The 23769-nt window shown below is 35.7% G+C and overlaps 1 protein-coding gene across 2 annotated transcripts in view; it reads left to right on the plus strand.

The window, feature by feature from the left end:
• Window positions 1–244: 244 nt before the first annotated feature.
• Window positions 245–23769, plus strand: part of bicd2 (bicaudal D homolog 2 (Drosophila)) — a 43774-nt gene continuing 20249 nt past the window's right edge. For both annotated transcript variants that reach the window (XM_680437.8, XM_005155890.6), the window contains exons 1-3: window positions 245–745; window positions 21655–21867; window positions 23437–23589. In XM_680437.8, coding sequence (XP_685529.2) covers window positions 506–745; window positions 21655–21867; window positions 23437–23589 — 606 coding nt within the window. In that variant the 5' untranslated portion in view covers window positions 245–505. The remainder of the gene's footprint in view (window positions 746–21654; window positions 21868–23436; window positions 23590–23769) is intronic.

Raw genomic sequence — 23769 nt, forward strand, 5'->3', positions numbered from 1 at the left:
AAAGAAGCATGGAAATCCATCCAAATGTATCTAAAATATGTCCATCAATCCACCGGCAGATGGCGGCATTGAGCAACATTTTGCGGTGAGTTTGGCATTCAGTCCCTGAACCATCTGTGCATCCTGTGTTGCCTTCGTGTACAAACAAAAAGCATTATGGGTAATGTATTCTAACTCAAACCACAACCCAACTCAAAATCCAAACGCAAAACTACATTACCCACAACACCCGGGTCGCAAAATCAGTTCGTATTCCTGCCAGATGATCTCACAGAGCAAACCGAGTTCCCCCTCCTAATCTCAGGAATGACACCCGAAGTAGAGGAAATCATGGTCAAACATGGAGTATAAGTTTGTAAAATGTGTTTGCTACCTAAAAAAAGATAAAACAGCGCATTCAGTAAACGTATGCGCTTTATACATTCGATGAACTTGATGACTGAGAACGAGGAATTAACGGGCTCGGTCCGTTATCGCTTGTAATAGACTGAGCCGGGGGACAAACATGTCCGGGGATGAAGACGGTTGTCCCGGGGCGCAGCTGGTCACCGAGGCCGGGCCGAACTGGCTCCGGGCGGAGATCGAGCGCCTGAGCCGGGAGCTGAGCGAGACGAGCCGGGAGAAGATCCAGGCGGCGGAGTACGGTCTGGTGGTGCTGGAGGAAAACCAGCAGCTGAAACAGCGCTTTGAAGAGCTGGAGAGCGAGTATGAGACCGTCAGACAGGAGCTCGACCAGCTCCGAGAGGTGAGAGGATTGATCAAATGTATCAAACTGGAACGTTACTGTGTTGCGGATTGGATTTTCAAAGTAACGGTTTGTTGTTAAACGCAGCGGCGCACAATAGGAAAGTGTTGCTCCATGGGTGTTTCCACCCATTGTTACTTCACCACTCATTTGTATCCACTTTTATTGTTCTTCTCAATGTTTTTCACAAAATACGGAAAGAGTTGTAAGTAGGACCAATTCAGCAAGAAGTGCTGATAAATCTGCCGATATTTTGAGATAATCGTTATCTGTTGGTTGACAAGCATTGTCAGCCTCCATAAAAAATATAGTCATCTATATTAAATAACGTTTCTTTAGTTTATTTAACCCATATTATAGTAATTATTGAATTAATCTGTTGCTATAGCAGGATATAAAACAACAAAGAACTGTATTATTTACTATAGTAAGCGGATAAACTGCAATAAATGTACTTTATTTTTTACTATAGTAAACCGTGGTGTATAGAAGCACAATTTACTATATAGGCCTAGATTGTTAGTCACAACACATGATAACATTTGTTAATGTGATTAAGTAGCATTTTCTTTTGATAAATTGCTCATATTTTAAAACTATTGGTTGGTTGTCAAGCATTGTAAGCCCACATGAAAGAATACTATAGTCATTTATAGTAAATAAGTGTATTTGAACCATATTATAGCAAAGTTTTAAAGAATTAATCTGTTGCTTTAGTAGGATAAACAACCCAATGCTGTAGTTTTAACTACAGTGAGCTGACTGCAATGCTTTCAATTTTACCACAGTAAACCATGGTGTATATTAAAATATAGCCTATATATTTACAATCACAATGTATGATAACATTTGTGATTCTGACCAAGTAACATTTCCCTTAAATCTGCTCATATTTTAAAATAATAATTATCGGTTGGTTGACAAACCTTGTAAGCCTGCATGAAACAATACTATATTCATTAATGGTAAATACTTTAGTGTATTTGAGTATTTGAACCATATTTTATTAAAGTTACTTTATGATATACAGAAACAACCCAGAACTGTTGTAGTAACTACAGTTAGCTGACTGCAATACTTTAGATTTTACCACAGTAAACTATGCTGTATAGCAGTATAATATACACTATATTATAGTAGTATATTATAATATAGCCTACCCTATACATTTTCAGTCACAACTTATGATAACATTTTTTATTCCGACCAAGTAGCATTTCCTTTTACTAAATCTGCTGATATTTTGAGATAATTGTTCGGTTGGTTGACAAGCCAACATGAAAAAAAAAAATTCATAGTAAATTCTTTAATCTGTTTTATCCATTTTATAGGAAAATTCTTGAATTAATCTGGTCATATAGTAGGATATACATAAACAACCCAGAACTTTAGTATTTACTATTAAGCTGATAAACTGCAATAAGTATACTTTAGATTTTACTACAGTAAACTGGTTTATAGCAGTATATACAGATTTTCCATCACAACATATGATAATATTTGTTATTTTGACTAAATTGCATTTTCTTTTAAAAAATTTGCTCATATTTTGAAGTAATCATTATCGGTTTGTTGACTAGCATTGTAATTTTATAGTAAAGTTATATATAGTAAAGTAGTATATAGTTTTATATTATAGTAAAGTTCTACAATATACATATCTGCTGATATTTTGAGATAATTGTTCGGTTGGTTGACAAGCATTTTCAGCCCACATGAAAAAATACTATAGTCATACTTTACTGTATTTGAACCATATTATAGTAAAGTTTCTTAATTAGTCTGATGCTATAGTATGATATAATTAAACAACCAAGTAAACCTACTGTAGTATTAACATTGAGGTAAAGTCGGTGTAACATACTTGCCTACAGAATGTAAGTATGCCTTCAAAACAACATTTCATTTTTTAAATGTACAGTGTTGTACTTTGACAGTCTGCTAGTACTTTGACTTTGGTTGCTAATATAATTTGCCTATTTATAATTAGCAAAAAAAAACTTTTCTAAAATTGCATTATTAAGGAGAAAGTCCAAATGTGCAAGTATATTCACATTTACATTTAGTCATTTAGCAGACGCTTTTATCCAAAGCGACTTACAAATGAGGACAATGAAGCAATTTATACAACTATAACAATATAACTAACTTTACCTCAATAGAAGGTGAATTTCTGAATGTCTGAATGTCCTTCACAAAATATGGTGAGAGTTTTAAGTAGGACTAATTCAGCAAGAAGTGCATATAAATCTGCCAATATTTTAAGATAATTGTTATCTGTTGGTTGACAAGCATTGTCAGGCCACATTAAAAAATACTATAGTAAAAACTTTACTGTATTTTATCCATATTATAGTAAAGTTCTTAAGTTAATCTGTTGCTTTAGCTGGATGTAAATAAACAGTACTGTAGTATTGACTGGTGAGCTGATAAACTGCAGTACTTTAGATTTTACTACACTAAGTCGTGGTGTTTAGTAGTATACCCTATTGATTTTCAATCACAACATATGCTAGCATTTGTTATTCTGACCAAGTAGCATTTTCTTTCTCATGTTTTGAGATAATCAGTTGGCTGGCAAGCATTGTCAGATCACGTGAAAAAAGACTATAGTAATTTATATTAAACACTTTAGTTTATTTAAACCATAATATAGTAAAGTACTTGAATTATACTGTTGCTTTAGTAGGATATAAATAAACAAATCAGAACTGTAGTATCTACTATAGTAGCCGATAAACTGCAAAAAATATATTTTAGATTTTACTACAGTAAACTGTGGTTTATAGCAATATACCCCTTATAGTATAGTATATACCTTATAGTATAGTATATACCTTATAGTAATATTTACTGTGTTTTGCTGATTTTTTAGGACTAAACTACATACTTTCTATTGTAATTATTGTTTACACTGGTTTTATGGTGTTATATGAATTGATTGGCAGAATGTTTATACTTAAACGTCTTAAGGCCCAAGGTGTTTTTTTACATGCATGTGAATATACATGTGTCCATATTTGTGTCCAAATTTACATATAACGCTTTTTCCAGATTTCTTTAATGCATAATAACCATATATATATATTTTTGATTATCAGAGAGTAATAACAAAATTTTTCCCATTTTGGACAGTTAAAAATATTGTTTGAGACATTTCATATGCTGCAAAACAGTTGCATGATGACACTGTATGTCTGTAACAAAATATAAAATATCCAAAGTATTTTAAATAGCTACTTAAGAGCTAAAAATGTGCTGAAATTGTTATAACTGTGGAGAAATTGTTATAACTTTTCTTGAAAGTCAAGTTTACATACAATAAGATTTATCATGCCTCATAAAAAGCTCAGATGATGGTGTCAAGGTTTTGAAAGTTTCTGATTGGCTAATTGACAACATTTGAGTTAATTGGAGGCACAACTGTATAGTATTTAAGGAAAACCTCAAACACACTGCTTCATTGTGTGACAACATGGGAAAATCAATAAGTCAGAATCAACAGAAAAGCCAGTCTACAATTTGCTAAATTACACTGGGAAAAGACAAATTTTTGGAGACTTGTCCTGTGGTCTGATGGAACTAAGATTAAACTGTTTGGCCATAATGACCAGTGTTACATTTGGATGACAAAGGGGAAAGCTTACATATCTAGGAACACCATCCCAACTGTGAAGTATGGGGGCGGCAGCATCATGTTGTGGAGCTGTTTTGCTGCAAGAGGGACTGGTCCACTTCACAGCATAGACGGCATCATGAAGAAAGAACATTATGTAGAAATACTGAAGCAACATCTCAAGACATCAGCCAGGAAATTAAAACTTGGCCACAAATGGGTTTTCCAAACAGACCATGACCCTAAGCATACTGCCAAATTAGTTCAAATGTGCTTTGAGGACAACAGAGTGAATGTTTTGGAGTGGCCATCTCAAAGCCCTGAGCTAAATCCTATAGGAAATTTGTGGGCAGAGTTAAAAAAGCTTGCGCAAGCAAGACAGCCAACAAATCTGACTCAGTTTCTGTCTGGAGGAATGGGCCAAAATTCCTGCAAACTATTGGTAGAAGCGTGTGGAAGGATATTCAAAACATTTGACTAAAGTTATACAGTTTAAAATCAAAGCTAAAACAATACCAAGGAAATGTATGTACACTTTTGACTGTCTAGAAATTAATAAAAAATTCTCAAAAAAATTCTCTTATCATTCTTGCATTTAGCAAATGTAAATGATTTAGGTAATCCAAACAGACCTAAAATAGTAAACATTTAGTATAATTTACCATCAGACATTTTTTTTTAAATGCTTATGTTCCCGTTTTTTAGAGTGTACTGTATATAAACATCTGGTTTCAACTGTATTCTAAATATTTGCATTTATATTATTTCAGTAATAAGCCTGTATAATATGGGGCCAGATATATCAGCATTATAAGTTATATTACTCTCTGGGGGATCTGAAAAAATCTAAAAATTTTAAAGTACATTTATAGACAATCTGTGTTTGTTTTTTTATTACAATAACCTAAAAAAGACCACAGGAAATCCTGCCTGTTGGCTATGAGAATAGCAGGATATTCCTTTTACTTTTAGAAGAGACTTATACATATGTCTAATCAATAGTTTCATGCCTCAGTATTGTTAATTCAGCTTTTTAGTATAAAATCAAATGTTGATAAATCTATTATTCATGTACTGATCTGAAAATAAAACAATGAAAAGAAATGAGATGTTGATGTGAAACCAAAAGACTTTATTTCCCCCATTTGAAATGACGTCTTGAAATAACCCTAGTCTGGGATGTTTTTTGCATATGAATTGTTTCAAACCTAAATAGGTTTCTTTCAGACCTCTTTGTTTTCAACTTTTGAATGCACGACTTCTTTTCTCCGACGACTTCCTGTCGACAAACATGCAGCAGCGCTCAGACTTTAATCCAGACTGTTCGAATTATAGTTTATTTCCAGCTCGTCTCGATGCTGTCCATGCTTCCGTCTGCTGTAATCTTTTCTGCACGGCTCTAAATAAGGGACGCCGTCTTCGTCATGTAGTAAGAAGATCTGGGAAGAAATCAGGCTAAAAAAAGCTCCTCGTGTCTTTGGGCCAGACCGAGCTCATATCCTGGAGGTGTCGATGAGGGGCTTCAGCTGGAAACTATTAAACTCTTGCTGTTTGCAAATGTTTGGGTTATTGTTCTGAGCTACTAAAAAGACTCCTGTAAGTCAGTGCAGGATATCAGATTAGGAGATGGATTAATGAACATGAGTCATTTTATTAATAAAGATCAGTGCAGACTTTTATTATTACAGTGCAGATAGTGTAGCTGTAGTAAAATAATGCATTATGATTCAGTTATTAGGCTGTTTGTTGTTGGGACTGATAGAAAGGAATATCTATTAGTAAAAAAAATATTATGTGGACTTTAAAGGTTCAAGACACCCTGAAGTGCTTTTTTTTATATTTTAACAGATGTGTGTGTTCAGGGCCGGAGTGGGACTCCTTTTCAGCCCTGGAGTTTCAAGCCTTAGACCGGCCCACCTCAGTTCACGACTGACTATATTAAAATAACGTCATTTTGAATTCAGTTTCTGACACGATCACGTATTTTTCAAGAAAACAGCTGCTTTATAAGTTGAAATGTTCAACAACCCAAACAGTATTATATGTCTTAACAATAAAAATGAAAAAAAATAATAATAAATAAATAAATTCAATTAGATCGAATTCGTGTCTTGCAGTGTGGTAACGCAACGTGCTGACCACTGGACCATAATGGCGCTATTGTTAAAAACATGTCTATTGACGACTTAATCTTTTTCTCCCCTTTCTAGATTTCTGATCAATTTGTCAGATTTATTAATGTAGTGAATCATCTGATTTTCATTGAGCAGGTGTAATATTCATTAATATTAATTATTCAAATTCTTATGTTCACTAAGGTGCCACTGTTTGGGGTCGAATAATAGTTACGTCATCATTAACCTGCAGGCTGCATTTTGCTCACGGGGCTGCGAGAAAATAAATAAAAAGCGCGGAGCTGCGGCAAAATAATGAATAAAAAGAGTGAGACTATGGTCAAATAAATAAAAAAATGAAAAAAGTGTGACTGCTGAGAGTGCAAGCGGCTAGGGACACCGGCCCTCGCGGCCAAAAAACGGACCGGCCCACCGGAAATTCTCCCGGTCCTCCCGATTAGCCAATCCGGGCCTGTGTGTGTTGAGCATCAGTTAAGACAATGTTGTCAGCTTTAATTGTGGGAAAACTGGTTCATTTGGAGCTTTTGCCAGCTAATTTCATCTTCCGGGTTTAAAATTATTTTTGGGGCGAGATTTAAAATCAGTGGCGTAGCGTGAATCTGCTAGTGGAGTGATGACGCGTCGGTTTCTCATTATTATTTATAGCTGAGTTTTCTTATCCTATAAGAAGTGCCGGCTTCTTAATTATTCATGAGACGTGCTTTCAAAATGCAAGGCAGACCCGCCAAGCTGTGAGACCAAATGACTGGGTAAGATTGCGTCTGCGCACATCACGTGATTGTTTCCATGATTCAATAGATAGGACAAGAGACCTGCTGCACTGCTATCCATTGTGTCTGCATTCAGACTCGTTTGGATTGGGGAGGAGAGTAGTCCCCTTCGTTTATAGTGTTTACATAAACACAATTACCTTTATGGTGATATAACAAATTGTGTTTGTTCCCGGATCGTTTGAGAAGTGTGAGTGCGCTGAATCGGGCTCAAGCACGGTTCACTTGGCCGGCCCTGGCCCGGTTGGAAGAGGTGTGCCTGAGCGCGGTTCACTTGAGCTTTACGTTTGTAGTGTGAGTGCAAAGCACGCCAAAGCCCGAAATTGAAAGCGAGATGAGACTTTTAAGGGACTGTTTCATATGGATTTTATAATCATTCTTACTGTTCAGTGAACGCAAACTGACGTAGTTTAAAGACGCAAACCCCTCACTGCACGACAGCTGCGCGTCTTCAGCAGACCTCATTCCTGCAGCAAGAGAGCTTTATGATTGTTATGAGCGTCAAAAGTGGCGGATCCGTTCAGCGAAATATCTGACTGCGTGTCACCGCATCCCTAAGGACAGTTTGGCGAAATATTTGACTGCATGTCACGGCATATCAAACGACTGAAACGATATAACTAGCGAAATCTCCACTGTGCTGCTGAGTGAGAGCGCTTCTCACTGAACAGCACAGCAGCGATGAAGTAAGCGTGCCGAGGCCCGATTGTGGTGTGAGTACAGGCCATCGGGGGGGGGACGGGAGGGGGGACAAGCCTGCTTTGACCCGGTTCGAGGCAGCTGTACATAGTGTGAGTACGGCCTAAGGCTAGTCCTCCCCGCCCACCGTTCCCACGTGCCTGTCAGCAACATTCCTTAATTGCCGCCCTCGGCTACCTCAGGAAGCAGAACTCACGTAACGTTTGTAAGAAATACTACAGTAAGAACTTTACCAATCAGTATTTGGTGCATTTTTTTGTGGAGTTGCAACAATGAGTCACACACAATGTCGTTACAAAGTTCACTCACACACACAACGAGGACACACACATACACACACAGCGCACACACACACACACACACACACACAGAGACGGTGCGCGTTTAGCTTTGCACTCGTTTTGCACGCATATGTGACAGGATCCAGGTTAATATACACTGCTGTGTGGATATCTGTTATGTTAATGTTCAAAATAAACCTGATTTAACGTCCACAAACCAGGATTGAAGCCTCTTCTTTTATAATTGTTCTGACACGCGGCTGTGCTGATGACGTAAATTTGAAGTAAATCGCAGTACTTCATTACACACATGCGCTATATTAAAACATTTTAGACTTGTAAAACTCACTCTTGATCATGTTTGACGATGTTCGATGATATTAGCAAACTGAACAGACCTTTTATTCCCGGTTGCTTTGCGCTTGTCCTGTCTTGTTCATATGATTATATGCGTTACTACAGAGACATGTTAATGCGCGCAGCTGTCAATCAATATTGGTGGGCGGGGGGACCGCACTCCTACGTTAAGTTGTGGTTGGTCTGTAAACTGCTCCAATTGGTCCACCATTTTATGTTGTTAAATTAAAAAAAAAAAAAAAAAAGGACTAGGTAAGTTTATTTTACCCCAATGTGACGGTCTATACACTATATCTACACACATGTCTGTCCAAACAGCTTGAAAAGAAGATTTTTCACCATAGGTACATTTCTGTCCATTCGCATCCCGTCCCTTTGTGCCCCCTGGCGGCTTATTCACAAACTGCGGTCATACACTAAAAACAGAGCAGCAGCAATTTCAAACGGTGGCGGTATATGCCCCGGCGGTAATAGTCATTTTGAGCTCTCACCTACTGTACGCTTTAAATTCAGGCCAATCAAATTGTTTGCAACCAGTTACCTAAAAAACAATAGTGAATCCAATTAATATTTTCTTCAGTTTTACTATGTCCAGAAAAGTGCAGTGTTCCTTTAAAGCACGAGCACATGAGCGGGCAGGTGTAGTGATGAAGGCTCAGACGCACTGGATCAGACACAGGCTGAGGTGAAAAGAGGAGACTGCTTAATCTCATCTAAGCACATCAGATCTGCTCTCTCACCTGTATCAGTCTCAGCACACTCATTCTCAAAACACTCTCTAAGCATTAGAAGATTAGCGCTGTTATGCAAGATGACTATCAGATCTGTTTCTGGGTTAAATCAATATGACCATAGATTGTAAAGTTTGCCAAAAGTGTTGCGTGAGTGTTTTTTTTATTACTTATTTAAATGTAGGGGGCATCATGGTGGCACAGTGGTTAGCACTGACGCCTCACAGCAAGAAGGTCGCTGGTTTAAGTTCTGGTTGGACTAGTTGGCATTTCTGTGTGGAGTTTGCATGTTCTCCCTGTGTTGGTGTGGGTTTCCTCCGGGTGCTCCGGTTTCCCCCACAATCCAAAGAAATGTGAAGTAGGTGAATTGGCCATAGTGAATAAGTGTGTGTGAATGTGTAAGTGTATGAGTGTTTTCCAGTACTGGGTTTGCAGCTGGAAGGGCATCCGCTGCATTACACATATGCTGGAATAGTTGGCGGTTCATTCTGCTGTAGTGACTCTTGATAAATAAGGGACTAAGCCAAAGGAAATGAATGAAATTAAAGGTAGTAACTGCATTTTTAGGCAGGAATGCAGAGATATGGAGTTAATTTAATTAATTTTTTACCCATGTTTTCACTGTGGCTCTCTTCTAGAGCTTAATTTATTTATTCTTTTTGTATATTGGAGAATATATACATGAAAATATATCCGAACTGAAAAAAATATTGTCAATTTATAATTATGTGTTAAGCTTAAACTTAATTTTTGTTTTGTTGTACACACTTATTATGCTTTTTCCAAAATTTCATTCATTTATATTCATTTAAAGACAATAATATATCAAAATTTGGTTTAATAGCCTTAATTTTTATTCACAATAAATAAATAAAGTGACATTTTAATTTAAATTAATAATTTTTTTTTTTGAAATTTGGGAAAAAATGTTATGAGACCTTTAAATATTAAAACAAACATGAACATTTTCCTTAAACCCATACACAATAACATCTTTAAATCTAGAGAAACTTGATTTTCAGGTATTGTCTCCATTTTTGCCTTTTTTACTAACAGTCTAATTAATTTTCATGCTTAATTTGGTGGCCATTTTGGGTATTCTGGTTGTCCTCAAGTCTAAGTCTAATATCAAATAAACTGTGCCAATAGTTTATCACAGCATCACAGATTTCACTTCAGGTTAGAGTTTGTGTCCTAACCAAGATGAAACGCTTTCAACCCTGCACAGCTGACAACTTTTTACGCGTGACAGAAGGCTGAATGCGGTGTTTTTTAGTATGGTGGGTCTGCAGCTGTGCAGAACTCAAACTCCTTCACCATAGAGTAGAGTACTGTTCATACTGCCTCATGTGCTTTACAGGCCTTGTGACTATTTAAAGAAGCAGAAGTGTAAATATTTGAGGTTTCCTAAGCCCGGCCAGTGAAAAACAGTGCTTTTTGAAATGGAACATGCTTTTGATGGAGATATTCAGCTTTATCTGATTAAAGATCTGCAGTGTTGATGCACAATTCTGTCTGATGAGAAGGTAAATCAGGGCACTCTACAAGGGGCTGTGCACACTAGGGCTGCTTGATCTCTTTTGTACTTTTAAAAACATGAATAAATCGAATACACACATCAATAAAAGAGCCTGTCCCATGCTGCAAAAGTCACTTTACAATACATGCTTTTACTAATCTGCATGTGAAACTGAGCTTTGCAGTGGAACAAGTTTGGACTCCAGGAAAGGGGGAGGGATATGACGTAGTGTTGTTTTGAATTTTGGTACCAGTCGGTACTGAAACTTTAAAAACATCCATTTTCAACATAACAGTTCTTTAATGCTGTGTTCACACCAGACGTGGAACGCACGGATAAATCATGCAATTTGCGCGTTAATAGCTGCGTGAACGTTTGAGTTTACTTGCTTCATTCGCGCATCAAATTCACTTCAGAACAGATGTGGATTCGCATGATGGGCAGGGCTTCTGTCTGCCCGGTGATTCTAGCTTCGTTGCTAAATGGCTAACATGGATTTTATTGAGAAAATAACTGTGTTTATGTGCTTTATGAAGGCTGAAAAACAGCGTTGATACGTTTAGGGCCATGTCTGAGTCCACTAGATCCTTTTAGAGATGCACCCAGCTCTGAGCTCATAAACTCCTCCAGAAACTTAACCTGGATGATGGAGGCTTTCAGCGGGGCTATATATATATATATATATATATATATATATATATATATATATATATATATATATATATAAATATATATATATATATATATATATATAAATATATTTATTTATATATATATATATATATATATATATATATATATATATATATAAATAAATATATTTTTATATATATATATATATATATTTATATATATATATATATATATATATATATATATATATATATTTATATATATATATATATATATATATATATATATATATATATATATATATATATATATATATATATATATATATATATATATATAAATATATATATATATATATATATAAATATATTTATTTATATATATATATATATATATATATATATATATATATATATATATATATATATATATATATATATATATATATATAAATAAATATATTTATACATATATATATATATTTATACATATATATATATATATATATATATATATATATATATATATATATATATATATATATATATATATATATATATATTTCTACAACAGTTCTGTCTGGTTCTCAAATCTGATTGGCTGATAGCCGTGCGATATTCTGCAATATCAGAACTCCTACAGCCTCTTTACCTTTTGTCTATTACTCCGCCCACATACAGCCAGCAAAAAGGAGACACTAAAGATCTAAAGTTTAAAAGATGCTTGCTCAACTGTTTAACTGTCAGCATATGATTTGAATCCAGGAGAAAGTAGTTCCTCATACAAAAGGGTTTTTGAGACTCACCATGTTTGATTTTGTATTTATATACCCAATTATGCCGTCAAACTGTTGTATAAACGCAATATCACACTCATAGCAGTGCGATATGGCTGTATATTGGCACTGCGGCCTCGTGCCAACGCACGCCTCCCACCAGTGCCGATATACAGCCATATGGCACTGCTACTCATGTGATATTGCTCATATATCCTCTACACTGAAAGATGATAGATTATTATTATTCTGTCTGTTCAAAGCTGTTTATTTCCTCTCTGTGTAATTTCCTCTTTTTTTCTTAGCGTTTTTCTTTGTAACCATGTAATGTTCGGCTGCTGAAATGAAGAATTAATCATGCACACTTTTAGGAACTAGAGGATATTTTTAAACTATTTGCTCATCTTTATTGCATCTGCCATTTGAAACAAGATATGCAAAGCTTAATCAGATTTAAAGCAAATCATTGTCGGACTAAAACAGATTTCTTGTGCTCAAATCATCACTCAAATCAAAGTCAAATCAAAGTCAGCTGAAATCAGTTTACAAACCAAGCTACTCTGTGGAAAACGGCTCCATTTTTTGCTGAAACGGCCGAGTGTTCGCTCACACAGAGCAAAGCTTGTCTGCTTTCTCAATCAGCGGTGGTTGGCAAGCTGTTTTTGTTGTTAGAGAAGATCCGTCGTGACGTCAGGTTGTAGGCGGATGTTTAGGGATAATTCACCATGGATTCTCTTTGGAATTTATTTTTTAGATTAGCGATGTTTGATTTATGAGCAAGATGAAGTCTGTGGTTACACTCATAAAAATAAAGCTTCTTTATAGGCATCATTGGTTCCAGGAAGGACCTTTAACATCTGTGGAACCTTTTTATTTCACAAAAGGTTCTTTGTATTATTTGGATATTTCTTCTTCTTAATTCTCTTTCTGTACAGACATTATATTACTCCATAATGTCTGAAAATCGCCCCATTCTTAAGAACCCACAAGCTGGAAAGTGCTGAGTGATTCTCCTCCAGGTTGCAATTCTAACTGAACAGCTGTGTTGAGGATTTGCTGTCTGTAAAGGTTTACGCAGATCAGAAATCTTGAAGACTAAAATCAAAGCTTAATCTTGCTACTGAAGTGTCCCTGCAGCCTAATTTTACTACAGAAGGGGCATGGGTGAATTTAAAAAAGGACTTTTCCCAGTACTAGATATTTGCAGTAAGCTGCGGCTGCAACCCTGGCTCAGTTTAAGCAGAGCACTTCTCAGATATACTAGGAATCAGTTTATGCTACACAGAAATCTTGTGTCATCTTTGACCTGTAGAGTTAGGGGCCCTAAGTGAGATTAAAATAAAAGAGATAAAAAACTAGGCCCACTGGTGTAAACAGTAAGAAGAAAGCACAAAAAAAATAAAATTTTAACATGTAAGTGTATACATTTTTATTATCTCAAAATCACTTTTATCGTCACATCATCTGCAGCACGTGTGCAATGAGGAGTGAAAAGCTTAGGTGCTGGTTCCAGACAGTATAAAATACAGATACAACGAAAAAAATACAGACAGTGCAAATACAACGACAATTTGAAATTGACAGCGTCATGTACAATGAATAGGTGTCCACATAGTTGTAGGCCAGGGGTGTCCAAACTTTTTGGGCCGAGGGCCAGATGCAAAAAAAACAACGTTGTCGCGGGCCAAATTTTACACACATCACACAGACACGCATATATATATATATATATATATATATATATATATATATATATATATATATATATATATATATATATATATATATATATATATATATATATATATATATATATTGTATATACATATACAGTTGAAGTCAGAATTGTTAGCCCCCGTTTATTTTTTCCCCAATTTCTGTTTAACGGAGAGAAGATTTTTTTTTCACACATTTCTAAACATAATAGTTTTAGTAACTCATTTCTAATAACTGATTTATTTTATCTTTGCCATGATGACAGTAAATAATATTTGACTAGATATTTTTAAGACACTTCTATACAGCTTAAAGTGACATTTAAAGGCTTAACTAGGTTAATCAAGTTACAAGTTAAGGTAATTAGGCAAGTTATTTTATTACAATGGTTTGTTCTGAAGACTTAAGGGGCTAATAATTTTGACCTTAAGAGGTTCATAAAAAAATTAAAACCGCTTTTATTCTAGCCGAAATACAACAAATAAGTCTTTCTCCAGAAGAAAAAATATTATCAGACATGCTGTGAAAATGTCCTTGCTCTGTTAAACATCATTTGGGAAATATTTAAAAAAGAAGAAATAAATCAAAGAGGGGCTAATAATTCAGACTTCAACTGTGTGTATACAGACAGACAGACAGACAGACAGACAGACAGACAGACAGACAGACAGACAGACAGACAGACAGACAGACAGACAGACAGACAGACAGACAGACAGACAGACAGATAGATAGATAGATAGATAGATAGATAGATAGATAGATAGATAGATAGATAGATAGATAGATAGATAGATCATAACAAGAACTGCTGCTTAATTGAATGAATGTAATAGCGACACCCGGTGGTTATTTATTGAATTATGTTCATTTTTGTATAGCGGGCCAGATTCTATTGATATTTATAAAAAGCCTCGCGGGCCGCCACAAAACTGATTGCGGGCCGCAGATGGCCCGCGGGCCGTAGTTTGGACACGCCTGTTGTAGGCAGTCTTGTTTCAAGTATGGATTGGTTAAAGTGCAGTGCTTTCTACATATTGATAGTGTGCAGTGAGGGGTATGGAAGAGTCTGTGTGTGGTGTGTTAAGTGTTCATCAGCCTGATAGTCTGAGGGTAGAAACTTTCCTTCAGCCGGCTGGTGCGTGACCGGATGCTGCGGAACCGTCTGCCTGAGGGTAGCAGAGAGAAAAGTCTATGGCTTTGTTGGCTGGAGTCGCTGATAATTCTCTTGGCTTTCCTCATGCACCGCCTGGCGTAGATGTCCTAGAGGGAGGGAAGCTGTAACATATTTAATCTATAATACACATGTAAAAATACTTACTCAGATTTAAACAAATTAGTTTGCAAGTATTGGAAAGTATTGCAAATGAAAGTGCAAGTGTGTTGTTAAAACAACTTGAACATAAAACAAACTAAATAAAATAAAATACAAATGAATAAAAAAATAAATAAAGGAAGAAGGGCAGAGATTGGACACTCGTGAAGTTGGGAGAGATATGTGGAATCTAGGAATAAATTCTAGTTAACCCAATAGCCGATCGCGGGCTGGGTTATGCAAAATAGAGTGTAGTGCTGCTGCTTATGTTTCTAATATTTTCTGTTTTTATTCATACTGTTGTTGTGTATTTATTATCATTTTTCAGCTATTTGTCATGTATGAATTATACAGAGCTAATTTTTTAATGAAATGTGCATGGAGGTTGTTGTTGTTGTTTTTTCTCTTGTTCATGATTTATATGTATCCGCTCATCCTCGCGAACATCCACGTTCACTGTAAACATACAAGAGCAGAGTTTGTGGGCCTTCCAAGAAATGCGGGGCCCTCGGCGTCTGCCTATATTGCCTGTTGGATGGGGCGGCACTGCATCTTTGGTAATCTCTTGATTTAATATTAATCATAAAAAATTATCTTTCATAATTAATTATAACTATTAAATATGTAGCGCACTATGAAATCTTTTTTCATTTTTCCCCCAATCTTTTAAAATTGTATTTATTTATGTTTGTAGTTTTTCTAATGTATTTTTTTAATGGTAATTTTTTTTATTGAAACTTGTGTATTAAAATAAAATCAGGAAATTTAATGTTACATTTTTATTTTCTCTCGTTATTGTTCAAATTTATTTGATGAAAGACGTTTAATAATTGTGCTTATACTTATTATTATTATTTTATTATTATTATTATTATCATTATTATTTTATTATTATTATGTGTAGTACTTTTCACTGCATTTAAGTTATTCATTTATAGTTTATTTACAGTGTTTTATACAATAAATAATTGTTTTTTTTATATTATATGCTTGAATATATATTTTATATTATATACTTATATTTTGACACAGCTTGTTGTGAAAATGCTTGAGTTTTATTGTGTATTTGAAATTGATGATTTATTTAGACAGTATTTTCTCCTTGTATAGTGGGATGACAGTTACTGAAAGCATTGCACCATTTGTTTACACAGAACTTTTCGATTTATTCATCCAATATTTGACACATTTTGAGACTTTCTGAGTTTCTGGATTGTGCAATTCTTTGCAAAAATAATTTTGGCCTAAGAGAAACAGGCAGTTTTAGAGGTCTGTGTGTTTGTAAGGCCTTTGTCTGACATCTCTGTTCTGGAATCAGATTAAAGTTGTGAAGAAATGTGTTGGCAGCTCAGAGTAACAGGTGGAGAGCAGCAGCTGCTGTGGCAGGAGGACGCCTTTAAAGCTGACACCGTTTACACCTCTCGCTCTGAATCACACACATGCTCAGATTATTGTTATGGGTCAGTGTTGCTGATGGAGGGTTCTTCAATGCACAGGCTTTTCATTTCCCAAGGGCTGAGTTGTATTTTGTGAATTTTTACTCAAATATCCTGTATTGTTACATGTTTGTATTATACTTTTGTCACAGTTCCAAGTTAAATACTATTAGATTCAAAAGATTCATTGGTAATATCAATTAATACAATGAAAATTATCCATATCCTGTTTTAAACCCTGTTTTATATATTTGTAATTGATTAACTCACCCATTCATTAATTCATTTATGTATGCAAGTATTTATTTAGTCTTTTAATCATTGTTTTATTCATTTATTTATTCATTTATTTATGTATTTATTTATTTATTAAAATTAATGAAATAATGATTAATTAATTATTTAAAATATAACAGTTTGTGCAATGATCTTGCACATTGTTTTTATTAATCAAGCAGTAATACAGGGTGTCCGCGGGGTCTTAAAGTATTAAAAGTTGATGAATCAATTATGAGGAAGTGAAGGCCTTTAAAAGGTATTAAAAAGTCTTAATTGCGTTTTTACGAGGTCTGAAGTTTTGTTTAAGCATTGTTTAAAGTGTTTGACCTCAAAAAAGGATAAATATATTTATTTTCCTCCTAATATTAGCAACGTCGTGCTCGATCCACGTGATTGGTTCAGGACGGGGCGTGTTTGTCCGAGTGATGTCGCTCTGTTTGCAATAAACGCAGGAAGGTGATATGACGCTCTCCAAATGTAGCGAAACCATAGAGCGAAACAGACGGCAAAATGGGAAAATGTTAGTTTGCGTACACCTGGTTGGAGAAAGACTAGTTTAAACACTAAAAACAACCACGTCGTTTATTCTTTCAAGCTTTGTTTTCTTCTAAGCCAGTGGTTCTCAAACTTTTTTCACCAAGTACCACCTCAGAAAAAAATAGTCTCTCCAAGTACCACCAAAATGAGCAGTATTGAAATACAGTAGCGTAGTCGGCCCAATAAAGCAGCTACAACTCTGCACAGTTAAAAAAAAAAACGTGGCAGATTACCTTAGAAATATAGGCTATACAGGGTTCAACGCTAAGGATTTTTTATACGGGTCCGATCAGGCCATTGGTTGAGATTTTTACTTGCCCTGCCAAAATTTTCACTGGCCCCACCAAAAAAAAAAACTAAAAAGTTAATAGCTATTTCTTAGCCACATATTTTAAATAATGGCAAAATTATGCCTGTGAATCTAGAATTTAAACATTTTAAATATGTTAATAAATGTATAATGAGCAAAATTCAAGATTTTATGCAAATGTAAGAGCAGTATGAAAAATGTGCTGGTATTTTAATGCAATTCTAAATAATCTTTTATAAAAATGGCTTGCCAAACTGACAACTGTTTTTTTTTTTTCTTTTTTTTTTCAGTTTTTCTTAATTTTGTTCCCATGTAGTTGTCTGCTTCTAAGACTTTAGAAAAAGACGTTTTTTTTAGCCTCATTGTTTAATTTTGCCGCCATGTTGCCATCTTTTCGCTGTATGGGTTGTTACCAGGTTACAAAAAAAAAAAAAAAACGTGCTCAACATTACTGGCCGATAGGGGCCAGTAACAATCCTGTCTACTGTCCCGAGTGTCTTTCACACTGGCCCCGGGCCACCGGGCAGTCCTTATTGTTGAGCCCTGCTATATGTCATATGTGGCATATTATATCCATCATTTTTGATAAATTTTTAAATGTGTGTAGCATGTACATGACATTTCATTCCTCTGCGTACCACTAAAGGAAGCCTGTGTACCACTAGTGGTACACGTACCACAGTTTGAGAACCACTCTTCTAAGCTTATCCGAGTTCTGTTGCATGATTGTGCTACACTGATTTATTTAATTACAGTTTATAAACAACTGGTTATTAAGTTAAAGGATTGAAACTGATTAGAACTGGAAGTGGCGATCAGGTCTTAAAATATTCTGAGAAGGTCTATAAAAGTCTTAAAAAGCTATTGAAATTATCTTTAGGATTTCTGCGGATATAATAACATCCATTTGCTTGGCCAAAATCAGATTAAAAAAAAAAAAGAATTCTTCCTTGCATGAAATGTCATTACACTGTTCTAATGGCAATCCATGTGCACAAAGCTTTCCAGTTTTTGTTTTCAACTCGATTAAGTGTTTACATGTCTTCTCCATCAGATTAGAAAAGCTTTATTCAACTCTTGATTTCAAACTGATTGATATTTCAGTCAGTTTTGCCATTTGACTTCTGTGAAAATGTTATCATTGTGTGTTTTAATGATGCTTAAAACGCTTGCTATAAAATAGATATCGTTTCAAGTTTATACAAAGGAGTTTTATTCCACTATTTTCTCCATTGTTGTTTTAGTATGCCCAAAATGTTAGTATGTAAAATGTTTCAGCATACCAAAAAGGTTTTAGTATGGTATGTGTTTATGCAAGTGAGACAAGTGTGGTGCTAATCGACAAGAGAAGGCACCAATAATGGTCCATACACCATACTAATCAAGCAATACAACTGTTTATTGCTGGTACACACAGCTGATATCAATTATCACAATAATATTCAATAATCATGAATCATCCTCATGAACATCATTAATCAAAATACAACAAAATTGCATAAAAGGCTTATAATGCGAAATAAAGATGAGATGCATAAAAGACAGATAATGAAAACTTCAAGCAATTTGATACAAGTATATACAACCTCAGAGACGTGCCATCATTTTCCTCTTCAAAGACTGGGGAGCCCGTTGCAGTCACATTGGAAAACCAACACGTGTGTCCGAGAATGCCGGGCGATGCGCGCTTATCCCACGGCTGAGCTTCCAATGTTTCAGCAAGAAACCCTCACCTTTATAGTCAAAATTTGGGTGCTGGCCAAAGTTCGGCCTAATAGGTAAGAGAGAAGTGTGAGTTGATCAGGCCCACCTCCTCTCTCAGCTAGTTGCACATTATTTCTGATTGCAAAGCACTAATTTGAGGTTTGTATTGTCAGCATGATTATCTAGAGTCAATATTCTACCTCCTGAAATTTGGAGAAAGTTAACCTTAAGGTCCGGAGACCCTTCTCTGGTTATTTGGTCATGCTTAAGTGTCAATATTTTACCTCCTGAAATTTGGAGAAAGGTGTGAAGTTAACCCTAAGGTCATGAGACCCTTCTCTGTTCATTTGGTTGTTTGTTGAGCGCAACAGAAGAAAAACAAAAAATATCTCATTTGTTACAATTGTGCTTTTCGTCCTAGCATCCTATCTTTTCAAATGTGGTGGAGGTGACACTGAATGACAATTATACTGGAATGCATGCTAACTGTCGCCTATTTTATTGAACAAATAATGTTTTAGTCTCTTGCTTCTAGTCTCTTGAAATGGTCAGGCTTTTGCATTGATGTGCATCATCGTTGATCCCTGCTTGTCTTTCTGTTGGGCATTCGTTTAGGCCACCAGCACTAATGGAGCTGCTAACATTTGTGCCTTGTGCTGCCATGGTTGCATGCGTGTGTGTGTGTGGCAGCTCAGTCAGGCTCAAGCATGCCAATGACATCATTCAGACGGGCACGCAGCGAGAAAGAAGCTGAAGTGTTTGATAAAAAGAGCTCTTGGACAGAATTCAGCTAGTTTTGTCTCCAGCCGGTTACATCATCAGTTTGCAGGAAATGCATCTTTGAATTTTACACAATGAGTCACATGCGTCAAGCGACAGTGTGGGAATCCTGAAATTTGGCATCCTACAAATTCCTGATAAAAGGAAAGACATCTTCATTTTCTGTTTGAATTTTGGTGCAAATCTGAATAATGGATTTAACTTGAAAGTCCTGGATCTCAGAGTAGTGCCGAGTTCAGACTGCATAATTTTAGCCCTGATTTTGACTCGCCGAGGGGTTTTGAGAAATCGCTGTGAGACGTAGTTTGGTCGAAGTCGTCTGCGATTCTTCCTGTTGTAAAGTCAAGCAACATGAAAGCCCCTGTCGCCGATCCATCTTACAGTGTAAACAAAGCAACGACAAAACGCTAGCCCAGATAGTCATGCAGTGTGAAAACATCAGTGACGCCACTACTTTGAAAATCAGAACCCAAAATAAAAGGCCTTGGGTTTAACTTCTGCCCAGTGAAGTCAACCTAAAATTATTCAAACCCCATCCAAATTTCTCTCATGTTCAGTTTAATTGTTTAGAAATTTGCAATGATATATGACCAGTACGGTGGCCGGGAAGTGCAAAACAACATTACAAAGTTTGAAACAATTTTACAAAGCTTGAGACAAATTTACATTTTGAAAACAAATTAACAAGACGCAAAACACTTTTACAAATCCTGAAACAAATTTACAATTACAGATTTCTTACGGAAAGGGAATGTACCACACACCGGAATTGACGTGGAATGTACCACACACTGGTAGTGACGCAGGGGAGAGTTGTTATTGTTGTTGGTGAGCGCGGTAAATTCGAGCTGTGGTGTACATGGCGTAAACAAAGTTTATAGTGACCGAACATGGACATTGGTCGAGGGTTGTTTTGGCCGTTTTTTTGGCAAACAACACATGAGCAGCTTAACACGGTTTTGCTTTACGTGTGGTCGGTTTTTAGAGTTTATAAAGGACGCGGACCAGACGGAAACACCAGTCATACTGCATTAATGTGTTGAATATTTTTATGAGATCCACTCGTATGCTGTAATCATAATTGTAAATTTAATTGTAAATTTGTTTCTGAAGTGTCTGAATAACATTTGGTTTGACTGTACATTCCATAACATCCATTTAGTAGTGTTGTACAAGTGCTTTAAACTTCAAACCTCCACCCCCATCCATCCTCCACCCTACAAGACAAGTAATTAGCTTGTAAACCACAGAGCTAGATCTTACTAGACTTTTTACAGAATTTAACCCTCAATCTCTCTCCTATCATGTTCCCACAGGCCTATGGCCAGGTTCACTCAACCCACAGAAAGGTGGCTGCGGACGGCGAGAGCAGGGAGGAGTCGCTCATCCTGGAGTCGGCATCTAAAGAGGCGTACTATGAGCAGAGGGTGCAGGAGCTGCAGTCGGACCTACGACAAGCTAAAAACACCCTCACCGGCACCCAGGCGGAGAACGAGCGCCTGGCCACCCTTGCCCTCGAGCTGAGAGAGGTCTGTGAATGCCACCACATAAAATGTATTCAACAGCAAATGTTGCTTGAAAAAGTTACAAGTACAAAAATATTAATAATTATACAAGTAATACAGTACAATACTAATTGTAATACTTATCTAATACAAACTAAAGCCAGTGGATCGCTCCTCCAATGAAATCTTAAGCTATTATTTAGGAATATCGATTTCCACGTTTCCATCACCCAAAAATGAAAATCGCTCATAAAAGAAATCAAAACTGTAAATTTCCTCACTTATTACTCACAATCAAGTAGTTTTGTTTGCCAAGGTAAATACTATTAGATTCAAAAGATTCATTGGTAATATCAATTATTACAATGAAAATTATCCATATCCTGTTTTAAACCCTGTTTTATTTATTTGTAATTGATTAATTCATCCATTCAATAATTAATTCATGTTTGCAAGTATTTATTTAGTCTTTTAATCATTATTTTATTCATTTATTTATTCATTCATTTATGTATTTATTTATTTATTAAAATTAATGAAATAATGATTAATTAATTAATGAAAATATAACAGTTTGTGCAATGATCTTCCACATTGTTTTTATTAATCAAGCAGTAATACAGGGTGTCCACGGGGTCTTAAAGTATTAAAAGTTAATGAATCAATTATAAGGAAGTGAAGGCCCTTAAAAGGTATTAAAAAGTCTTAGTTGTGTTTTCACGAGGTCTTAAGTTTTGTTTAAGCATTGTTTAAAGTGTTTGACCTAAAAAAAGGATAAATATATTTATTTTGCTCCTAATATTAGCAACGTCGTGCTCGATCCACGTGATTGGTTCAGGACGGGGAGTGTTTGTCCGAGTGATGTCGCTCTGTTTGCAACAAACGCAGGAAGGTGATATGACGCTCTCCAAATGTAGCGAAACCATAGAGCGAAACAGACGGCAAAATGGGAAAATGTTAGTTTGCGTACTCCTGGTTGGAGAAAGATTAGTTTAAACACTAAAAACAACCACGTCGTTTATTCTTTCAAGCTTTGTTTTCTTCTAAGCCAGTGGTTCTCAAACTTTTTTCACCAAGTACCACCTCAGAAATTATTCACAATCAAGTACACTGAAAAAAATTATTCAAAGATGATTCCTTGGATTTACTAATTTGTTTTACGTTAAGTGGTTGTAAACAGTCTATTTGGGTTGAATTTAAACAAACAAATTAAGTTGAACATTATAGGGTTGCAAAAAATCAAGGATTAATTTGATTATTTAGTTTGAACTATTTAACGATTAAATGCAATGACTAAAATGCAACAGGTCAATAGTGCTCTCTAGTGTTGCAGTCACTTTCACATTTATTCAAATATTTATTCAACATAAGAACACTAGGCAGATAGCACTGGAGAGTTTTAATAAACTCCTACAAACAGACTTTGCATGAGTTCATTAAAAACTCTCCAGTGCTATCTGCCTAGTAGCATCATCCATGCTTAATGAATCATCAAGGTGTTTTTATAGGTCTGTCAATAATAATTTAATCCCTGAGTAATTATTGACACAACAATTCATTCATGTCTCAATTTGCTTTTGTTCTTTCCTCAAGAATAATGAGATTGTGGAGCTCCAGCGCAGTCGTCTGCGTGATGATATCCGAGAGTACAAGATCCGAGAGTCTCGTCTGCTGCAAGACTACACTGAACTGGAGGAGGAGAACATCAGCCTGCAGAAACAAGTCTCCACCCTTAAACAGGGTCAGGTTAGTAATATTGATCACAGTGGAGCCAAAACTCACCAATAGCAATTCAAAGGTTACAGGTTTCAGTCCCACAATGAACAAATCAAGCATAGTTGCTTACCAAACTATATACTTATACACTCAACCGTGTAGTTTAATGTCATGCCAAACAGAACACTAAAGCTGCATCTGAAATCGCCT

This window comes from Danio rerio, chromosome 11 (genome assembly GCF_049306965.1).
Source record: "Danio rerio strain Tuebingen ecotype United States chromosome 11, GRCz12tu, whole genome shotgun sequence".
Lineage (NCBI taxonomy): Eukaryota > Metazoa > Chordata > Actinopteri > Cypriniformes > Danionidae > Danio > Danio rerio.